This window comes from Seriola lalandi, unplaced genomic scaffold (genome assembly GCF_002814215.2).
Source record: "Seriola lalandi dorsalis isolate HSWRI2012SDOR001 ecotype SW California unplaced genomic scaffold, Sedor1 jcf7180002054355, whole genome shotgun sequence".
Taxonomy (NCBI): Eukaryota; Metazoa; Chordata; class Actinopteri; order Carangiformes; family Carangidae; genus Seriola; species Seriola lalandi.
Window position 1 is genome coordinate 215441 of NW_019524908.1, and position 20568 is coordinate 236008.

The 20568-nt window shown below is 39.3% G+C and overlaps 3 protein-coding genes across 6 annotated transcripts; 2 read left to right on the plus strand and 1 right to left on the minus strand.

Moving 5' to 3' along the window:
* Positions 1-564: 564 nt before the first annotated feature.
* On the minus strand, positions 565-6188 carry tp53i13 (tumor protein p53 inducible protein 13). The gene is made up of 9 exons (XM_023408140.2): positions 5716-6188; positions 5483-5560; positions 5146-5181; positions 4831-4889; positions 4482-4560; positions 3649-3777; positions 3046-3258; positions 1801-2905; positions 565-1555 (listed from the first exon to the last, which is right to left on the minus strand). Exons 1-9 carry the CDS (start codon positions 5818-5820, stop codon positions 1452-1454), a joined length of 1908 nt encoding a protein of 635 aa, XP_023263908.1. The 5' UTR covers positions 5821-6188; the 3' UTR covers positions 565-1451.
* Positions 6189-7156: 968 nt separating this feature from the next.
* LOC111656444 (uncharacterized) lies at positions 7157-16758 on the plus strand. 4 transcript variants are annotated; one of them, XM_087174479.1, is made up of 24 exons: positions 7157-7296; positions 7814-7959; positions 8217-8324; positions 8996-9097; positions 10566-10659; positions 11310-11362; positions 11462-11548; positions 11719-11820; positions 11905-12033; positions 12341-12451; positions 12984-13032; positions 13145-13206; positions 13297-13336; positions 13432-13547; positions 13731-13805; positions 14065-14172; positions 14290-14385; positions 14589-14660; positions 14785-14835; positions 15247-15357; positions 15469-15561; positions 15647-15739; positions 15838-15882; positions 16094-16758. In XM_087174479.1, the coding sequence occupies exons 1-24, from the start codon at positions 7275-7277 to the stop codon at positions 16448-16450; spliced, it is 2322 nt and encodes a 773-aa protein (XP_087030605.1). In that variant the 5' UTR covers positions 7157-7274; the 3' UTR covers positions 16451-16758. The 4 variants fall into 4 exon arrangements, with proteins under 4 accessions (XP_087030605.1, XP_087030606.1, XP_087030607.1 ...); XM_087174480.1 differs by having other exon boundaries at positions 14592-14660; XM_087174481.1 differs by having other exon boundaries at positions 13435-13547.
* A 433-nt stretch (positions 16759-17191) lies between these two features.
* On the plus strand, positions 17192-19667 carry LOC111656446 (uncharacterized). The gene is made up of 4 exons (XM_023408149.2): positions 17192-17321; positions 17627-17718; positions 18045-18251; positions 19138-19667. The coding sequence occupies exons 1-4, from the start codon at positions 17300-17302 to the stop codon at positions 19141-19143; spliced, it is 327 nt and encodes a 108-aa protein (XP_023263917.1). The 5' UTR covers positions 17192-17299; the 3' UTR covers positions 19144-19667.
* Positions 19668-20568: the final 901 nt, after the last annotated feature.

Sequence of the window (20568 nt, forward strand, 5' to 3'; positions counted from 1 at the left end):
TTAACTCTTATAAATGTTCTTGCTGTGAGAATGTCTCATCGTCCCAACATCTCGTAAAAAGGTTTTTCATCCCAAGATTTTGATATTAAACCCCTTCAGACATATTTTTGATGATTTTATGTACAAGTGTAACTTGAAATAATATTTATATCATGAAAATTATGTTAATTTCATATTTGACTTGCCCCATGTAGGAAATTTTTTTACTTTATACCCTCAAAATTAAGTAATTATTTTGCTTTGTTTAGCTGGGTCTACGCTGAGCTCTCATACTCAAAATAAATCAGGTAACATATTGGTATCAGTGTGTATGTCGACCTTATCAACATTTATGTCAGGACATAAATGCCAAAGATAAAACAACAAATCAAAAAAAAAAACCCAACAAAGGTCGATAATGTATTTTCAGATGTTTTAAGACTCAAATATCAAGATTTGTATCAGCCTCAAAAGTCAAGTATTGATCTAGCTATAATTTCATTTGTAATAAAGTCTATAGCGCTGACACTGGCTTATGGTTTTATAAGATACAAGAAAACATCAAACAGCAGTTCACACACTCAATTATTGCGTCAAGGGATTTATTGTCTACATAAATCCCTCTCTGAAGTCTGTCTAAAAACATCTTTTAAAAACAGCTATTCACGTGTGCGTACCATTCAGTGACAACACATACTGCACAGTGTTGCTTACAACAGCAACTTACATGTTCACATATCAAATCTTTACAGGTAAAAGCAACATGATGGTACCACACTACTACTTATAAAAACAAAATAAAGACAAAATGTGACAATAAAAACCATTCTTGAGTAGAAAAATTGACAAGGCCAGAGCAGGAGACTTGATATTGATTGTGATACACGGAGTGTGACAAATGGGGCCCTATACTATATACTGAGACCTGTGTAGGAGGCTATGATCAGACAATTCTATTGTGAAAAGTCGTTCAAATATATAAGATTAGCAGTGAACTAATTAAAACCTGAGGGCTTCTTTTGGAGTCTTTGATGTAATGTTCACAGGGTTTGATTTTTTTATAAATGTTCTTTGATGGTAGTTATTTGGGGACAGTAGTTTTGGAAAACTGAGTTTAAGTTAAATTTAAATGTTAAATCTTCGTTCTTTCCTTCACAAGGCGAAATAGAAATAATGATGGTCCCAATCGTAACAATCCAGCTGCAACCAATGAGATGCGTCCATTACTTTGTGTCCAATTAGTTTGGACTCAGGATCTAACTCATGTTTGGCTGCTGCAGTATTTCAGCTTCAGTTATTAAGGTATCCAGCAACACCTCTGACCTTTTCATAAAGGTGGAGCAGTCAAGCTCTGTCAGATAAGCAGCATACTATAGGTACAGGACAGGTTTCATATATTCAACATATCCCTCTTCTGTTCTGGGGAAACCCAGTCCACTCTTCACCTCCTGTACACACAATGATACTTGGGCTCATTCTTCATCTGAGCTGGAGGAGCTGGGCAGGAGAACACACTCCTGTCTTCTGCCCCTTTTCCGCCTCCTCTTTGCAATTCGCAGCCTCCTGTGGATCACATCTGGAAGACACACACAGATTGCAATGCTTATGAATACATTCAAAGGCACCTTTTTTCCTCCACCGAAGAGTTAATGCTATCGGTCTGTGTTAATTAGAAAAATCGGTCTAACACTATATTAAAGACCTCACTGAAATGACACAGTTAGGACATGGGCCAAGGAAGAAGTGACTGGTTGACATGACTAAACTAGTCAAGAGGATTGGCCAGCTCTCTGGCAATTGATCCCTGTGTAGTCCACTTACCTGCAACACTGTCGTAGTCCCGCCGTGGGTCGTGCCAGTAAAGACTAGGCGTGGTCCTCCAGTGGCGGTACAGGCGAGTGTGAAGCACAGACAGCGTCAGGAGAACCAGCAGGAAGCCCAGTGCTGCTGCCGCCCACACCGCCTCGTCTGTCCTGGGGGTCCTCGGCAACCCCTTATTCAAAACGGCAGCTTGAGCCTCGGCTCCTGAGGCCTTGGTGCAGTCACAGTGTTCGCCTGCCTTGCAACTGTCACAGTCATGGCTGTTAGGCAGGTAAACGGCTGGCTGTGGGTGTTGCTGCGGCTGGGGCAGAGATTTTGATTGCGATTTGAAAACAGAATCAAAGCCATTGTTTTCACTTTTGTGGTGAGAGTGTGTGGCACTGTGTGTTTGCTTATGTTCCACCTCTCTTTCTTTTACATCTACTACTTGATTATCCTTCATCTTACCATCTGCTGTGATAGCTTTATCATAGTTTTTCTCTTTAGACTCATTCTCCTTCATGCTGTGTTTAGGAGAGTCTGCACCTTCATCTTTGGAACTGAGAGCCAGGGCCTCAGGTGTTGTAGTGTGGTTATGTTTACTGTTCACATCATCTGCAAGAACATCCATGCCAGCTGAGGGATTTGTGTTTTTGTGGTCAGTATACTTAGGGCTGAGCTGCAGAGTTGCCGTCTGTATCACTGTCTGTCTGTAACCCAAAGAAGCTGTGGGCTTCGTTGAAAGGCTCTGATTCAGATTTTGGATTTTAGATTGAGAAGGAGCTTCCCTTGGACCAGGGGGATCTGAGAGAGTCCTGTTCCCTGGAGGAGAATCTACTGATGGCCCAAGCGAGTTGCTGTTATTCTGGACACCCCCAGTTCTTCTGAGCGTGGTCCTGTTGGTCTGGTCGGTCAAAAAAGTGGAGGTGTGTGTTGTGCTGTCTCTCTTGCTCTCATTCTTAACATTCTCCTGCTTTTGTCTGATGACAGCTCGTATCTGTCTGCTCTTCCCTTCCTTGTCCATTTTTTTCAAGCTTTCCTTCTTCATGCTGGACTCCAGATCAGCCTCCATTGCTTCATTCAGCAGAGAAAAGATGGTCCGCTCACAGCACTGCCTCAAAGACTCCTGGGGATTAGTAACAGCCACTTACACACACTGAAATGACTCTTCAATACTGCTTTTATTGCAGTGCATGTAAAATTACTGGTGATTAACATGCATGCGAATAAACAAAATCAGCATAATCATTAGTAAAGTCTCCAAACCTTCATGTTTGTTGAGCTCCGTTCCTCTGGATGTGTGTGTTGCTGCCTGTGCTGCTCAGCTGGCCACGTCAACAGCAGGTTGTATTTTCTGATGTGGTTCACACCACTGAATTTATTTCTTGTGGTCGTTGTGGTCTCCAGCCCATCACAGATGTCTGAAGAGGCCACAGTGGACAGCTCCAAAGTGTGACCCCAGGACACCACAGCTATTGGCTGAACACAGAGCCAGCAGTGAACACTCATCCCCCTTCTTCACATACTGTAGACTGCTTCAAAATACAAAATGAAAGCCTAATTGTTTGTGTGTCTGTAGGTTGTGCTAATTAATGGTACTATCAATCACACCTACACAAAGGTTGTTAAACCCTAAAGGTGGATTAACAGACACCTGATAGGCCTGGTTTTGCTTAGTCAATACCTAGGAGGTCCAAATGTGATAGAGTGGGATTAAATTACATGCTCAGTTATATTGCCCTACACAAGTATTAACGCTACCAAAAACATGTGATCAAGGTTTACAGAGTTCAAAATATTTAAACAAGTGAATCAAAAAAAGTTTAATTACATTGACTGACAGAATAAAGTGTAAAGAGTGTTTCTTACCATGTTCTCATTGAGCTGTGGATGTGGGGTAATTATGTATTCTGACAAACAGGAGCGGGCCAGGATAGACAGAAGGAGACGCTCGTGGAGAGGAGCACAGGGGTGGTAGAGAAAAACAGTAGCTCCATGCTGGAAAATACACAACAATACAAGTAAGTGCTTAAAATAATATAAATATTGCATTCCCTCCTTATCTGTAAGTAATGTTTTTCAAATGACTGGGAGGTGGAAAACATCTGCAAACCACCAAATAACATGTTAAATCAGCTGTGATCTACAGAACACTCTGGCAATATGTTGTACAATGGGATAAAAATCCCTGACATGCCATTTCTGTCTCTTAAATCCCTGATATTCAATAAAGTCCATGTGCAGTGGCAGCTCTGCTACCAAGGATCCCAACAGGTAGAATATGAGTGTTGGCAGGCTTCCCTGTATGTAGGAAACAGTACATTGATTGTGTCTCTCCACAGTTTGATGCATTTCTGGTTTAAACAGATTGCAAGATTGTGGACTGTGGGCAAGTTGTTAATTCAACAGCCTGTATTTTACTGTATACAAGGTAGGTATATTTTAGTTGGTATGTTTTAATATACACAAAGTAAGAAGGTGGTGTTTTTCAGTTTTTTCTTTCTTTTCTTTTTCTTTTTTCAACTGTGACTTTAAATATATAATGGTTTGAGGTAAATGCTCTGTATGGATGTGTATCTCACTAACAACTGTTAGTCAGTTTCTGCACTGATGCCCTGAACACAAATGTCTATTAATTTTCTGTACTATGCAGATGAATACAGACAGAGGCAGAAGCAGAACCAAGTGATGTTGTAACTTACATGCAAGTTATTGAGCCATCGTTGAGGAGGGCAGTACAAGTACTCTCCACTCTCTGCCCTTATTGGTCTGTACACACCACTAAAACACACACAAACACAAACACAGACACACAGCTCAATATCCTTGATAGCTCTTTTATATGTGACAAAGTGAAGTGTGCAGATCACTTTATTGCAGTATTACAAAGCAGTAGATAAGGACAATAAACACCTTGTTGGTGTGACTAAAGGGGTCTTTAAAAATTTGTGTATATGTGTCAGCATATGTGTATATACAGAACAACTGAAGGTCTTTAACCTCGACCTACGTTGCGCCTACTCGATAATGTGTCCGTCCACATAGCCTTACCTGTTAGGAATGGTGTGATTGTAGGAGATGGATTTATCCATACAGATCTGCCTGGCTGGCTGCAGTGAAAAGAAAGTAGGTACAGTTAGATTTCCTTATTCCTGTGTTGACTCTAAACAGACATTCATCCCATTCAGCTTTAGGTTCATTTCATGCATTAGTATAACATTTGAGAGGTTTAATTTGGATGTGTCACTGTTATCTGAATGTGCTTTGATTTTAGGAAAACTGCCATGTGATGTTAGAGTTTGGAGGGTCAAAGGTTGAGGGAAAATTGGATGAAGATAGCAGTTGCTTGGTAAAGTGTTTACTTACCTCAGCATCATACACTGTGTCAATACTGGGATGTCTCTGTAGATGTCAGGGAGAGTGAATACTGGTTAAACCACTGAAAGAGCAACATGAACAACCTAAACAATGGCCATTGTATTGTATTTAGACTGCCTGTGAGGTGATCTGAAGCGGTGCGGGTAGTTTTGAGAACTGTTACTACCCTGTGCCACGTGCACAGACTTTACCACAATAGTTACTTTCCCATGATTGTTTAAACTTCCTGGCACCCAGTGTATTGTAGCACACCCCACCCATCTGAGTCAGTGAGGCTATAATGTGTATCACAGATCAAGATGATGTCTGCTGTATCCATGGTTACCTTCGTAGACTCTGGCCAGGTAGATACTGAACAGTCCCAATAAACTGCATCCACAGGCAGGTCCCTGTCCAATGAGAGCTAACACACACACACACACACACACACACACACACACACACACACACACGGAAACTGAGTGCATTTTACTGCCCACAATAACTGAATGCCTTAATTTGTCCTTAAAACACAGTGTGGCACACACACCGACAGACACAATAGTTATTAATTTGTACCTTTCCATTGTCACACCACTCGGAGACCCCGCACCGACCCAAACTGACCCACAGCGCGGCCACGACAGTCACCGTCAGCGGCGGGGACGTCGTTTGGCTCGGCATGGTGACAACCAGTCATTAAAGTGAGAACGGACCCACATTTAAGGCTTGCTAGTTGTCATAGTTTCCCTTTGGTCCTCCAACTAGAGACCGACAGACAAAGAACTGACCTTTCATAATCCAAGAGCAAAATTTAATTGGCAAAAGTCCCATAACAGTGAGACTGTCGGAGAGATGTCGGCTAGAAAGGGTAACCGCCACACGGCGCCGTGTGTCCTCCGCTGTCTTCTTTAAGTTAAGGTAACGTTGGTTAGTTGTTCTACATTATAAGGTAAAAACACTGAAGGAGACTCAGCCATTTAACGTAGGAAAAGGTAAAAGTAAGTGCTGTGGACTCCTGTAACTACTGCACCACTTTATGATACACAGCTGTCAAGTTATCAACATTGTTGAAAGACGTTTTCCTTAGAAATTTAAATAACATATGGTTCTTGTATCAACTTCATTAGCTATATTAATATCTTATATTTCTCAGTTTCTGCATCTAATTATTCATTTAAGAATTTAAGGACCATATTCTCTGGATATGTACAATCCAGTGTTTGTTTATTTCCTTTTCTTTTTTCTTTTTTGTAATAAATTTACTTTTATTTTGAGAATAAAATCTGATTTCCGGAATTAGCTGACTCTGGTGTTTCTAACTTCACAAAGCTTTAAACTACGGAAACGGAAAAGGATCATAAGATAAGACTCTCGTAGTAAAAATGACCCTGTCATACCTCTGAATAACCTCTGGGAGGCGATCCAACAACATTGCATAACTTAAATAAATCAATATTCTTTTTACCTCTTGTAGTTGGTTCATTATTTTTACAGACCAAAGGAGAAACACCTTCTCTCTGCGACCCAGTTCAAAGACTCAAGTATTAAAAGTATTGCGGCTGTTAAAAGCAAAAAGTTGGAGTTGTGCGATAGGTATCATAAATGATAACATGCCTTTCAATTTTGCATTTGGTACGTCCTGTTAAACAGTGGAACTTTACCCGCGATACCACTGGACTTTGTGCTTATGCAGACATTGCAGATAAACTACTATCCTCTTCCTAGGCACTGAAACAGGCATTACCTGTTGGCACAGGTAAACCACAAGAGCAGCCAGAATAACGAGACGTTGTTGCTTTCAAAATAAAAGATACTGTGTAAAATAGTCTGAAATAAGTGTGCAGTCTGTTAGTTGCTGTTTCTCACAGAGCAAGAAGATCATTCATGAAAATAGCACGCTTGGTACATTAGGTTTATAATAGGCACAGTTTTCGTAATGTTAAATGATTTCTTTCGAAGTGGGATTTATTTTGAAACTTGGGAAGTGTCTTATGTTGGCCTCCTCGACACTTCTCTGTTTCCTCATCCATAAAAACTCTAGCTACACACACACACACACACAGTTTTTCATAAAACTGCCCAGGTGGGTCTGTCAGTGGAGACCTGGGTCCCTGGACAGAGAAGTCTGGACCTGTATGGAGTCTACCCTCCTCAAAGGTTTGCTGTCTTTTAGACTGATTTGTTTAAAGTCTACTTAGTTAACAGTTTGATGGGTGTGTGCTTTATGACATTTTGGCATGCCTTTTCCTTCAATAAGCAGATAATCATTTCTAGAAGGCACATTGTCCATTTATATTGCAGTTTTATAGATGTGTTTCTAAGACTAATATAATCTGTTTACACAAAACAAAAACATTTTCTTTGTTCCTTGTATTGTTAGGGGTGTGGCATTTCCCTGAATTGTTGTAATAATTGGCCTATTCACTGGATTCATGGCAAAGGTCGCCTAAAAGGCATCAATCTGCAGGCATCAATTTATTGATTTACCCTATAATGTTTGAGTTATACTCCTCTGTTTTAACCTGGCTGTCTATTTAAAGGTGTGGGGCAACAAGGAAGTGCACTCACAGTCATTCAAATTGCGGATTCAAATTTTTTTGTTTTAAAAAAGAGACCAGAGTAATTGGTGGCTGTAAGCGAAACATGTCTAATCCTGTCACACTGTACTGTTTAGCTCCAGGTGGAGCAGGCGCTGCAGGTGTCCAGCAGCCAGCAACGGCCCCGCCTGGTGGTTTGCAGCCCCTCGCTGAGGTAGCCGAACCTGCGGGCCTGGGAGATAAGAGTCAAACTGGACACCCCTCAGGAGCAGGAGATGGACAGGTGAGCAGGAGAGAATGCAAAACAACAATCAATTGAGTGCAGTGATCCATTTTGTTTCAGCACCAAATATTCATGGAGCTTTAGATATAATTTCATGACGCTTATCCAAAATGATAGATCTAAAAATGCAACTACAGTTGCCTAGCAAACTGTGTTACTATTATGCATATCTGCTGGGCGCCACCCAGATACTCCACCAAGACTGTGAAGGACACTTTAAATAATCTCTGCTCTTTTCTCTTTTTGTTTGTCACCAGGAGCTTTACTCATTTGACAGCTCTCTGTCCTCTTCAGAAAGCGAGGATGAGGGTATTGGCAAGAAAGAGAAGAAAAAGAAGAAAGTAAAGAAGAAGAAGAAGAAGAAAGTATGTGGTTTAGAAAGCTTATCTTCACAACCAAGTAATATTCACGACTAAATGTTTTTATTATCACTGAGTATTTTCTTGAAAACTCTCAGTGTAATGTGTCATTTAAGACAAAGTCATGTAGCTTCACAGCTGTCAGCTGATCTTGTAGCTTCTTGAGGGTGTTTCCTTGATTGGAAGTTACACACATGTGTGTCTACTTTGCAGAAATCATGAGTTTGCACAGTCCCGACACCTGACTGAGGAGGGAAGTGCAGTGTGGGTTGCACCTAGCAACAGCCAGTCAAACAGCAGAGAACTAGGAATGAGAGTCATTTCTTTATAATGTAGATCAACTGTCACTGTTGCAAAAGGTTTGATTGGCTTACAAAATAGCTGGAATGGGCGTGTGCATGTGTGTGTGTGTGTGTGTGTGCATCATTTTCGTAAAACGGCTGCTTGTGTAGATTCCTTTGTGTGTTGCCAAGTGTTTGAGGAGCCCTTCCCTTCTGCTGCCAGCTACAGCGCCTCCTCTAAGCAGCTCTGACAAAGCCTCGCTCCAGTGTGTTTGTAGTGACTCATTCGTTTAGATTCTCGTTTAGCACTTTCACCAACAAAGGATTTGTATAAATAAACCTGTTCAATGTGCACATGAAGTTGAGCAGTAACATTCCCTTCCTTTTTCTCAACAGGATTCCAGCTCCTCCTCATCTTCATCTTCATCCTCATCCTCATCCTCATCCTCCTCTTCTTCATCCTCTTCCTCCAGCAGCTCTTCAGACAGTGACAGTGAGGTAAGTCTCGGTTAGGTGAAATTCCGTAGCCGTACAGAGGTATATGGCCTGCTCGCACCTGATGTCTTGCTATAACATATCACACACGAGTTGCTGTCATCATATGCCATTCAAAACCACAGCGCCCTGCCTGAGACGTTGCCTTGTGACTGCCTTGTTTGCGTTGATCAGTTTGAGATAAGACATCTTGATGTTTGATGCACAGCTCTCAGGGGTCTTTCAGTTGAAGCAAACATATTACCTTTAAACAAGTTGAACAAACTGTAGATCTGATGGTTTGACAGTGTACTTTTGTTTATGGTAATCCTTTAGATTTAGAACTCTTTCCTGCAGCATTGCTAAATTAAATCATTGGCCACGAGCACAAACAATTTCACATCGGCTCACAGGGGATTGATAGTCCCTTCTAACTATGTCACTGCCTTAGGTGAGGATATATGAGTTTTTCAGAGCTGACAATAACAAGCTGCTTGAAGAATATTTAGGGTGTATTTAGAAATTCAAAAAAATTGTTTTTATCATGTATTTTGGGGGATAAGTGCCTCAACCCTCCCCAGACCTGCTTTGTCAACAGTTTCAGCTTTGAAATAAACTGTATATCAAGGAGCACACAAACGCCTAAAGCATTTCGCCTTTTGGTCTAGTTTGGTAACATTTTGCCTCAGGTGACTGCAGTCACATGATGGCATGATATCTTACTCATTTTCTGAGGGTGTGGGTGGAAAATCAGGAGACTCAGGAAAAGCAAGTGACTCTCACAAGTTTTTAAGACAAAAGACAGAAACAAAGGTTCAAGAAAGTGTCAGGTTGAATTTTTGTATCCCACAAATTTGTAACCACTTAACATGCATAACATGTTACCATATAAATGACCACTTATAAAATATTCCAAGAGCAGAAGAGTCAGTGGACATAAGACTGGAATAAGTTTCACCCTGGACACTAGGCGGAGGCTTGAATGTCCCTGATCTGATAGGCGGTATCTGACAGGAGAGGAACACACCTAGTGACAATGTTTGAACACCCTCTGTATCTACCAGAGCAAGTCATGACAATAAAGTCTGGAGTGATCTATGTAGCGTTATATCAAATGGGAACTCCCCTGACATCAAAAATATGTGGGTGTGTGTGTGCTTACATGTATAGTTACATAGTAGTAGTTCTGTTTACTTGTGCATCTGTATGTGTCATATTATGTAAAGCCTGTGCATATCGTATCTCATGTGTTGATTTTTGCTACATGGTCATAGCAGGTGTGGATGTTTGTTATCTGACTTTAGTGAAGGCAGACAATTATTAATCTGTAACTAGTACGAGACACCCAGCCCTGTTCCTGGTAGTTGTATTTTTATTTATACTTTATGGAGCAAATGTAACATGCACTTTGCCTCCACACAACCTCCACTTTTGTGCACATATACAATAGAATTAAACATGCAATAATAAAATAATCAACATCCCCTTGCAGGATGACAAGAAGAAGAAGAAGAAAAAGGAAAAGAAGAAGAAAAAGGATGAGGAGAAAGAGTATGTTTGGGACAATGTCATCATATCTCATGTTGGTAAGAGAAACACAGCATTTTTCATTATAACTATAAATAAACAACTGTAATGTTTTTAAAGGATAATACATTTTAGGCTCTTTGCAATCAAAGTTACAAAAGTATATATTTCATATCATAGTCCCACCCCAAGTGAATATAACGTTTGCATTTATTCTTGTGTTCCAAACATGTGCCAAATCATTTCAGCTCACAGAGCTGCTTCAGAATACAGCTGGTTTCTTGCTAAAGGGCATCTTTGCAGAATTGAGTTCAAACTTCCAGTCTGTCCAGACCTTCCAGTTTCAGTAGGTGGTGGCACAGAGTGGAGGAGAGTGGGCCAACAGCTGGGTTGTCATTTAAACTCTGACATGCACATTTAATATCATCCACATGGTCAACAAATGTCTCTAAAGTTTTATGTTTACAGCAGCTCATGGAAACTTATTCATTCAGATTTTCATTTGTCTCAGTTACTTCAAAACTTTGGTGGCTGATTTTGTGAATGAATAAACAGAATTATATCCAAGAATATTCGGAGCTGCATGATTGTCTGTAAATTTCCTTTTTATTTGTTGCAGTGATGATATGTAATCTCAATCATATAAAATATGTAGTATTTGCATTTATTGAACAAGTGCTTTACATTTGAATGTATTAAATGTTTTCAGGTTCCGATGGACAAGTGGAACAGGTTTCTGGAGAGGGTCTGATCAAGTGCCAGGTGAGACAGAAAACAAACGACTCTCCATTTTAAACATGCTGTTGCTATCAAACCTGTCATTATAGATCTTTTGTGTGTTTGTTTGTTTGTTTATTTCAGGATTTGGGCTCATCAGATGATGACGATGACAAGAAGAAAGAAAAGAAGAAGAAGAAGAAGGACAAGAAGAAGAAAAAGAAGAAGAAGGTATGTGAAATTTGCCTATAACACAGCAGATTGTTCAAGAATAATAAATTGGTTTATTCGGCCCGCACACATTAATAAATCACACAATGAATCAAATAGTGTGATGAAAACAATGAAAACTTTAAACCTTCATGTTACTTAATAGCTCTACTGTACTTCCTCTGTCCCAGAAATCATCCTCATCCTCATCTGACAGTTCATCATCTGACAGTGAGGATGAAAAGAAGAAGAAAAAGAAGAAGAAGAAAAAGAAGAAGAAGAATAAGAAGAAGGTAAGACTAAAAAGAGTGTTTTGTACTTTATAGTTACAACATCAACTGTCTGATCTGACTAATCAGTATGAATATGTGATACAGGACTCGAGCTCCTCTTCCTCAGATAGCTCCTCCTCTTCATCTTCGTCTTCTGACAGCGAAGATGACAAGAAGAAGAAGAAAAAGAAGAAAAAGGATAAGAAGAAGAAGAAAAAGAAAGACAAGAAAAAGGTAAAGCAATGTGAATGTTTTATAATTTGTCCTGGTCAGACTTCAGCCTCTTACATTTGTAAGTGGTACTATTGTTTACCAATAATTAAGACTGTGAGGGTTCTACAGAAAGTATACAGTCATACCTTTACCTGTAATTGATTGTAATTGTAATCATTCATGTGTTAATCATAGAAGGTACATTCTGTAATTATACTTAGTCACATAGAGTACAACGACTAATTTGTAATGCATGATTTGTGATGCAGAATAAATTGCACATTTTTGCATGAATGACAAAATGAAAGGTTTTTTGTTATTGACACAGGATTCCAGCTCTTCATCTTCATCCTCATCTTCAGACAGTGATGAAGATAAGAAGAAAAAGAAGAAGAAGAAGAAGGACAAGAAAAAGAAGAAGAAGAAGGATAAGAAAATGGTAAACATCCACCTTCTTGGATTTTAAAAAGCCTAAAGCCTGTAAATTATGCAGGAGGTTTTCAGGTCATGTCACATTTTCCATTTTTGTTTTCTGCATACAGGAGGCTTAGGTTTTATTATGTTGTGCAGTATCTGGGGACAGTTTCTGGGTTAGACTCTTCATTTCTCAGTGCATGACTATAGAAAGGCGTGTATTCACTTTGTAGCACAGAACAAACCCATTTCCCCAACAGTGCACACACCTTCTGAGAAAATAAGTAGTAGCCTGTGTTCCTGTCGGGGCCTGCAGGAGAATGGCATGTTAAGTTACATAGTTTCACCACATTTCACCTCATATTGTTGATCTTTATTCAAATGATTTTGCATGAAAGAGACAGTGAAGGGGTATGTGCACTCGGGTCTGGTTATGATTTGTGAACAACGGCGTGTTGTTATGTGTTTGCATGTATTATATGCAGCTCTTGAAGGGGAAAACGAGGTACAGTATACACTATAAGCCTGAGCTTGATTCTATCTGTGTGTTTCCACAGGATGAAGAGAAGAGTGAGCTTAGCAGTGTTACTGGCGTTTCAGCAGCTGGTGAGTGTTTCCTCTTTGTGGAGACTCAAAAAGACGGAATAACAATCACAACAACAGTTGTCACTGTTCATAGTGTTGATGCAGCTATGTTGGACTTTCTCCATTTCTGCAGGTGGCGAGATCACAGGAACCAGCGCTGACGGAGATAAAAAGAAAGATGAAGATGCTGACAAGGTGAAATACTCACAAATACTGTATGCATATATACTGTATAAATATATGCACAAGTACACAGAAAGTCATTGCTTCCTTTTGTCATGACAGGCCAAGGCCAAAGAGCTTAAAGCTGCAGGAGCTTCGGCTGGTATGTGTGCTACTGTGGCTCTTACACAAATCAAACCGCAAGTGGAGGATTGGAAAAGTTATATTGTTTTGGTTGTAATGACGTCTCCTGTCCAGCAGGGGGAGCAGAGGCATTCCCTGATACTATTGAGGAAGGCCACCTGAGTGATGATGAGGGAGAAGGAGGCAATGAGATGGATAAGAAGAAGAAGTTAAAGAAGAAGAAGAAAAAGGTAATCGTGCTGCTAAAAATCGTATTGGTCTCTGTTCCCTAAACAAATTGAATAAAGTATTATCACCACTATATACTGATGCAATGTTTATGGCATAATACAGTTATTTTACAGGATAATCAAGACATAGAGACATCTCAAGACATCCATAGTGATTTCAAAATCATTGTCTGTGTTTTACAGGACTGTGGTTCATCTTCAGACAGTGATGATGACAAAAAAGATAAGAAGAAGAAAAAGAAGAAGAAGAAGGAAAAGGTACAGTATACAGAGAGCTGTGTAAACTGAGTTTATATCTGCTGATGGTGTTGTTTTCCCAAATTACCTTCTCTTTTTGCATTTACTGTCTTAAACTCGCCTCATTAGCATCAAACAGACACAGAAGTGTTTCTGTGTGCAGGATGGGTGAATTAAAAACTCTAAATTTAGATGTGGGAATATGAGTTTCTGTCTAATACAACTTAAAGGTTTGTAGATTTAAAAGGATTTTTTTTTTTTTGTTTGATTTGATCCGCAGGACTCCTCCAGCTCCTCTTCATCTGATAGCTCCTCTTCAGACAGTGAAGATGACAAGAAGAAGAAGAAGAAAAAGAAGAAGAAGAAGGTGAAGAAGAAAAAGGATAAGGTTTGTGTCTTCACAACACTTCTGTGTCTTCCATGTTTTTGTACTTGTGCTGTTTTTGAGTGGTTCAGCCGTGTATTGTATTGATATTAAACCCTTCTCGGTGCTTTCATTTTGCAGGATTCCAGCTCTTCCTCCTCCTCTTCCTCTTCCTCTGATAGTGAAGATGACAAGAAGAAGAAGAAGAAGAAAAAGAAGAAGAAGAAGAAGAAGAAGGTAAAAAATTTGTGGACACTTTTTATATGTTATGTTCTAATAATGGTTTCCTTTCAACTGTTGCTGTTTTAATAATTAATTCATAAAAGTAGCACCCCTTAGCTCAGTTTGCACTGGTTGTTAACCAGTGAAAAGTAGAGATTATTTAAGATTAAATTCCAAGGATGCAGCACTGTGACTGACTCTGACTTGTATACTTGTAGAAGTCCTGCTCTTCTGATGATAGCTCTTCTTCTTCCTCATCCTCTTCTTCCTCTGAGAGCGAAGATGACAAGGTGAGATGACACATGCCCAAATAATATATACTCTACTCAAATGACAAATGATACGTCTGCACCCAAGTTTACAGAGATAAACAGCAGCACATTTCATCATGGGTACGTCTTTTTTTTACTTTAGAAAAAGAAGAAAAAGAAAAAGAAGAAGGATAAGAAGAAGAAGAAAAAGAAGGTGGCAACATCTCATCTCTTGCTTTCCATTCCAGGACTGACAATGAGTTACAATATTTTATACAACTTTTGGGAATATTAACCTCTGAAAACCTTGAAAAACTTTTAAAAAAGACAAAATGCTGAAGCATCTTGAAAAGGAAAACTTAGGTAGCTTGCCATTGACACCTCTGTATCTGTAGAATTTCATACAAAAACACTGTAATGATGAAGTGTCCAGAAAGTGTGAGTGAAACAACTAAATTCAAAGTCAATATTCATGAGGTTATACAATGGTGTTGTGACTAAAACATTAACTCTTAGTGGTTATTTAGGCAAAATGACTGCTCACAAAATTATTAACAAGTAACTACTGTTACTACGGTATGAATGAAATGTGATGTGTGTTATATACAATTTCACTTCTTTCCAGGATTCTTCTTCTTCTTCTGACTCCTCCAGTGATTCTTCTAGTGATGATGACAAGAAGAAAAAGAAGAAGAAAAAGGATAAAAAGAAGAAGAAAAAGAAAGACAAGAAAAAGGTAAAACAATGTGCAGGTGTTGTATTTGGTGCTATTAAACCTGCTAAGTGCTATTCCCTGTGAATATTAAAAAGGCAATGTAGTAATATCATTATCATATTTACATCAAAGGACTCAGATTCTTCTAGCAGTGATGATGACAAGAAGAAGAAAAAGAAGAAGAAGAAAGACAAGAAGAAGAAAAAGAAGAAGGACAAAAAGAAGGTAATTCAGTATTTGATAAACAAAAATCTGTTTTTATGAACGGTGTTCTTAAAATATATGATTGACATAGTTTCAATCTGAACAGGACTCAAGCTCCAGTTCATCGAGTTCCTCTGATAGTTCCAGTGACAAGGAAAATAAAAAGGATAAGAAGGACAAAAAGAAGAAGAAGAAAAAGGTACATTACTCATACTCAGTGGGAATATCATCAGATTTATTTATTTCTCTGTGAAGGTGAAATGACTGAATCTTATTGGTTCCCTGTTTGCCCCCCAGACTTCGGGTTCATCAGGAAGTGAAACTGTGGAGAAGAAGAAGATTGTAAGTAAAATGAATTTATGTTTAAAAAAAAAAAGAAAAAAAAAAGGGTGATTACAAGATTGAATTCATTCTTGGGTCAAGCTGATATTTCCTTAAGTTAAGAAAACTGCCATAATCTTTCCTCACAGACAGTCTGTTCTCCTTCTGTAAGGTTAACCTGGTTTCCCATTTACAGTATCCTTCATGTGTGGTGGTGTTGATTTCATTCCAGGAAAGCCCAGACGGTGAGCAAAGTGGCGAGCCGAAAATGGAAGTTTCAGGTTCAGGTAGTGGTGGACTTTCTGCTAGCAGCAGCAGCAGTTCCAAGCCTGGCGGTACTACAGCCTCCTACGTGCCACTCCCCTCTAAACCCGTGTTGAAGCTGGATCCTCTTCCTCCCTCACCTGTCTACAAGCCCTCTGTCTCTGGCTCCTCACTGAGTATTGGGGAAAGGTCCCCCATTCGCAGACCTGTCAGCCCCATGGAGTCCCTGATGGGGAGCCCAAGGAGGTTTGGAGATGGAGGGACCCGTTCCACTACCCACCTCACCTCAAGTGATCTACTGAGAGGCCCCAAACCTTACCAATGATGACATGTCATAGATTAAAATAATAATGTTAACGATTTTTAAAAAGTGTGTTTTAATGACATTGGAGGAAGTTGAATGTGATGATGAGCTATGCTCCAATGATGCTGTCAGTGCCCTGATTTTATGCAAGAAAAAGATTCACATGTGGTGTGTTTTGTGTTCAAGATAATTTTACATGAAAAATTATTTTATATTTTTTTTGAACTGGTAAGAAAGGAAAGGAAAGGAGATCTGTGGAGGAAATGTCAATTCACAATCACATGAAATAATTTCAAATGCTTGCTTTGGGGAATAAAACTGTGATTTTATCTGTTTTGTTTCTTGTGCCTGTTGTTGTTGTTATTATTATGACTTTAACATATGGTGAATTCAAGTACTCCTACATCTCAGGTTCTTCAGGTGCAGAGCAGGAAATAACTAATTTATATTGCCCCATAGCATCTGGATGTAAAGGGAAATTAGAGTCAAAAGATTAAGAATCAACAAATTATTTTACTATTTATTTTAATTATTTTTAAATAACTGGAAATGACTTCATAATTTTTCTGATAATACTTAGGTTTAGTAGGCAGGCTACAAGTTTTAATGCAAGTATCAACGGCAGTTACTTATTTCGATACTCTGGTATTTCCGCCTGCACATGAACGTAGCTCCCCTGCTGTAAATGAACGGAGAGTACATGAACCTTGAACGTTTAACCCAGGAGCAGAGGTGGATAAGGGGCGTGGTTCGGTTAGGTCACGGTCACGTGTATTAGGTGCGGTCGATCCAGATTTCCTGTGTGTGAGAAACGCAGCCTGTCAGTGTTTGTTGTCACTTGTTTGGAAAAGCGCATGAGGAGCAGTCAGAATGGATTTCAATCTGTCATCAGGTACGCACATCTAAATCGATCATGTTCATGTTCATCTCTGTTAATGCTTGATGTAGTTCGGTTTTGACTTTAACAGCACTTAGGAAAGCAACAGGTAGTTGTGGGACAGGATTTGAACCTGGCAGTGTGATTTCCAATATACAGTGGCTATGCTTAATAATCAAAACCAAAAGACAGTCCCAGCTAGTGGATATAATGTGTCGCTTTACTCCTGCAGTTTACACACATTGCTTGTAATTCAGATTCTCCGTGACACTTTTTTTCTAACTCGATACTTAACTGCTCACTTCTGTCTCCCTTTCCAGCTTTAGATAAGAATGAAGAGGTGGTGAAGAGTGAGGAGGCTCAGAAGGATGAGTTTAGTTGGCCCTGGAACAAGAACAAGGATAAGGATAAGGTAGGAGCTTTGTATGCATACGTCCTTTCCCAGATGCTCATGTAGTTCATAAACATGAGAGCTTTTCCAGGTACTGAGAAGTAGAATTGGGCATCAGTGTCTGTCTTTGGATCTAGGGGTTTAAACTGTTTTTTTAATATCAAAAAGTTGCCTCTCTGATAAATGTGCCTTTGGGCTACCAACTCTTTGGCACAATAGACAGTGGAAAACACAGTTCTCACTCTACATTGATTAATCATGATCACTAGAACCATGCACAGTCATTAAATCTGATCTGATTCAATTGATCATCTATTCAAAGTCAACTTTTGCCATTTTTTTTTTAGAGCGACAGTAAGGACAAGTGTGGAAGTAAGGACAAGTCTGGAAGTAAGGACAAGTGTGGAAGTAAGCACAAGTCTGACAAGAAGCATAAGTCTGACAGAAAGGATAAGAGCAAAGATGGCGACAAGAAGGACAAGAAGAAAAAGAACAAGGAGGGAGGATCAAGCACTTCATCCTCATCTTCCTCATCCTCCTCCAGCAGTGATGAGGTAAGCAGTGCAACAGTTTTAGGGATCTATTACCAATTTGATTTTTGATTTCACAAAATGCTTTTGGTCTAGTCTTGTTGGATTTTTGGCAATACCAAGGAATACCAAGAGTGTGTGAAGGTGTTGCCACGTTTGAGGATCTCAGACCTTTTAAAAAGCGAAATGCAATAAAATGCAGCTCAACAGGTAACAGCTGTCACACCTTGTTACAAAGGTTGACAAATGAATCACCAGCCGGCACATCTGTGTGTGTGTGTGTGTGTGGTATGTGTGGAGCATCCACAAACAGGTCTTACAAGCAGTGCTGGTTTTAATCAGACTTGGCACACCACACCCTCCTGTGTGTGTGTGTGTGTGTGTGTGTATACTGTTTTCATTCATAGCTCATACTGTTGTCAAGTGACTGTATCTCCCATATCTGCAGATTCATTTTTAGCTTGTTAACCAGCAACCAATCTGAGAGCAACAGCTACGATCTTATCAACTAGTCTGAATTCCTTTTGCTTTGTTTGCAGCTTCATTGTGAGAAAACAGAACATGTTGGTCACATATATATGAATAATAGGTTTTAGGTGCAAATGACCAAAGCCAAAGAAGGAAGAGCCCAGCCCAGTGTGGGAAGAGAGGAAATACTGATTAGATAGGAGAGTCATAAAATAACTTTCTAATCACTTGCATGGAAGTGAACAGGCTCATCTCAAACCTGTCATGGCCTGACTAGACTTCAGAACATTCCTCCTCCAAAAATGGTGCTTGTTACGGCTCATGCTGCTGCCGGAATGATTTGTGCATTAAAGATGGAGAAGGAGCTGTGGCACTTAAGATGTCCTTTAATAAAACATGTTTCCTTCCTGCAGTAACAGCATTGTCCTTTTTGTCATTTCAGGACTGATGCTTCCTGAGGGCCAGGACTGCTCTGTTAGTCTCTTATGATCTTGTCCATTGACAAAGTGAATGTGTGTGTGTGTGTGTTTGTGTGTGTATGCAATTGTACCAACTTTTCTTCTTGTCTCGTCACTGGTGTCACAGAAACATAATGGTTTTGTGTAAACAAATCTGCTAATTCCTAGAAGTAAATGTTCAACAACAAACCAGCAACTGCAGGTTCTCTGTTTGTCAAAATTCTCCTGTCAAGTAAAGTGTGTTTTCTTCACCACTAGATGGCAGTGTTCTACATTTTTAAGGTCAGTCAAAGTTTAAGATGAAAGGAGTCTTATTTTTAAGATTTAAACTTTTAAAATACAAAGAAAACATAGACAACTTGACATTATCAGCAGGTGCCAATGGACCAGAGGTGAAGAAGTATTCAGATCCTTTACTTAAATAAAAGTAACAATGTAAAAATACTTGACTACAAGTTAAAGTATTCTCAGCAAAGTCTACTTAAGTATGAAGTAAAACTTGTTATGCAAAGGACTGTGTTGAGTCTTATGTTGTTATTTACAGGATGATTATCACTGATGCATTAAGATATAAACAGCATTTTATTGTTGTAGCTGGTCGAGGAGGAGCAAGAGTGAACTATTATACACGCTGCTGGGTAGTTTATTCTAGAAAAAGCAAAGAAATTTAATATTTGATATATTTTGTATGTAAGATCTTAATCTGCAAAGTAACAGCTATAACAGTGAGATAATGTGGTGATGTAAAATAACAATATTTCCCTTTGAAATGTGGAGGAATACAAGTATTAAGTAGCATCGAATGGAAGAACTCGAGTAAGGTACTAGTAACTCAAAATTACACTTAACTACGGTATTTGTATATATAAATGTATTGCATTCACTGGCTGAGGTGGACACACTTAGACCTGATTGAACTGATCAACAATAAAAAATATCATTGTATGGGAAAAAGTGAAACTCCAAAGGCAACAAAGGGTCCAACAACTCAAAGAATACATGATGCAGCACTAAAACAAAGTTCACCCATTTACCTGACATCAATATTCAAGTTATCATGAACTCCAGACAGGACTGTCAGGAGAAGAGAATTACAGCATTTAGCATTGAGGATCTCCTTCAGGTCTTTTGAATCTTTTATGGGGGTGCAGAAAAAAGAAAAATGGAGCGGTTTCAGAAGGGAATCAATAATAAATCAACCATGCATCTTTTGGTGGCTGCTGAAGAAACCCAATTTAACCCATCCATCATTTTCAACCCCTTATTTTATTTAACCTGTAAAGGAATATTGAGGGGAGAAATCAGCGGGTGATTTACAAGAACATCTTGATTAATTGATCTGGTAAAAGCAAACCAATGCATGAGATTACATTCGTGCCAAAAATGTGCACCTCTTTTCAGAATAGCATACAGTA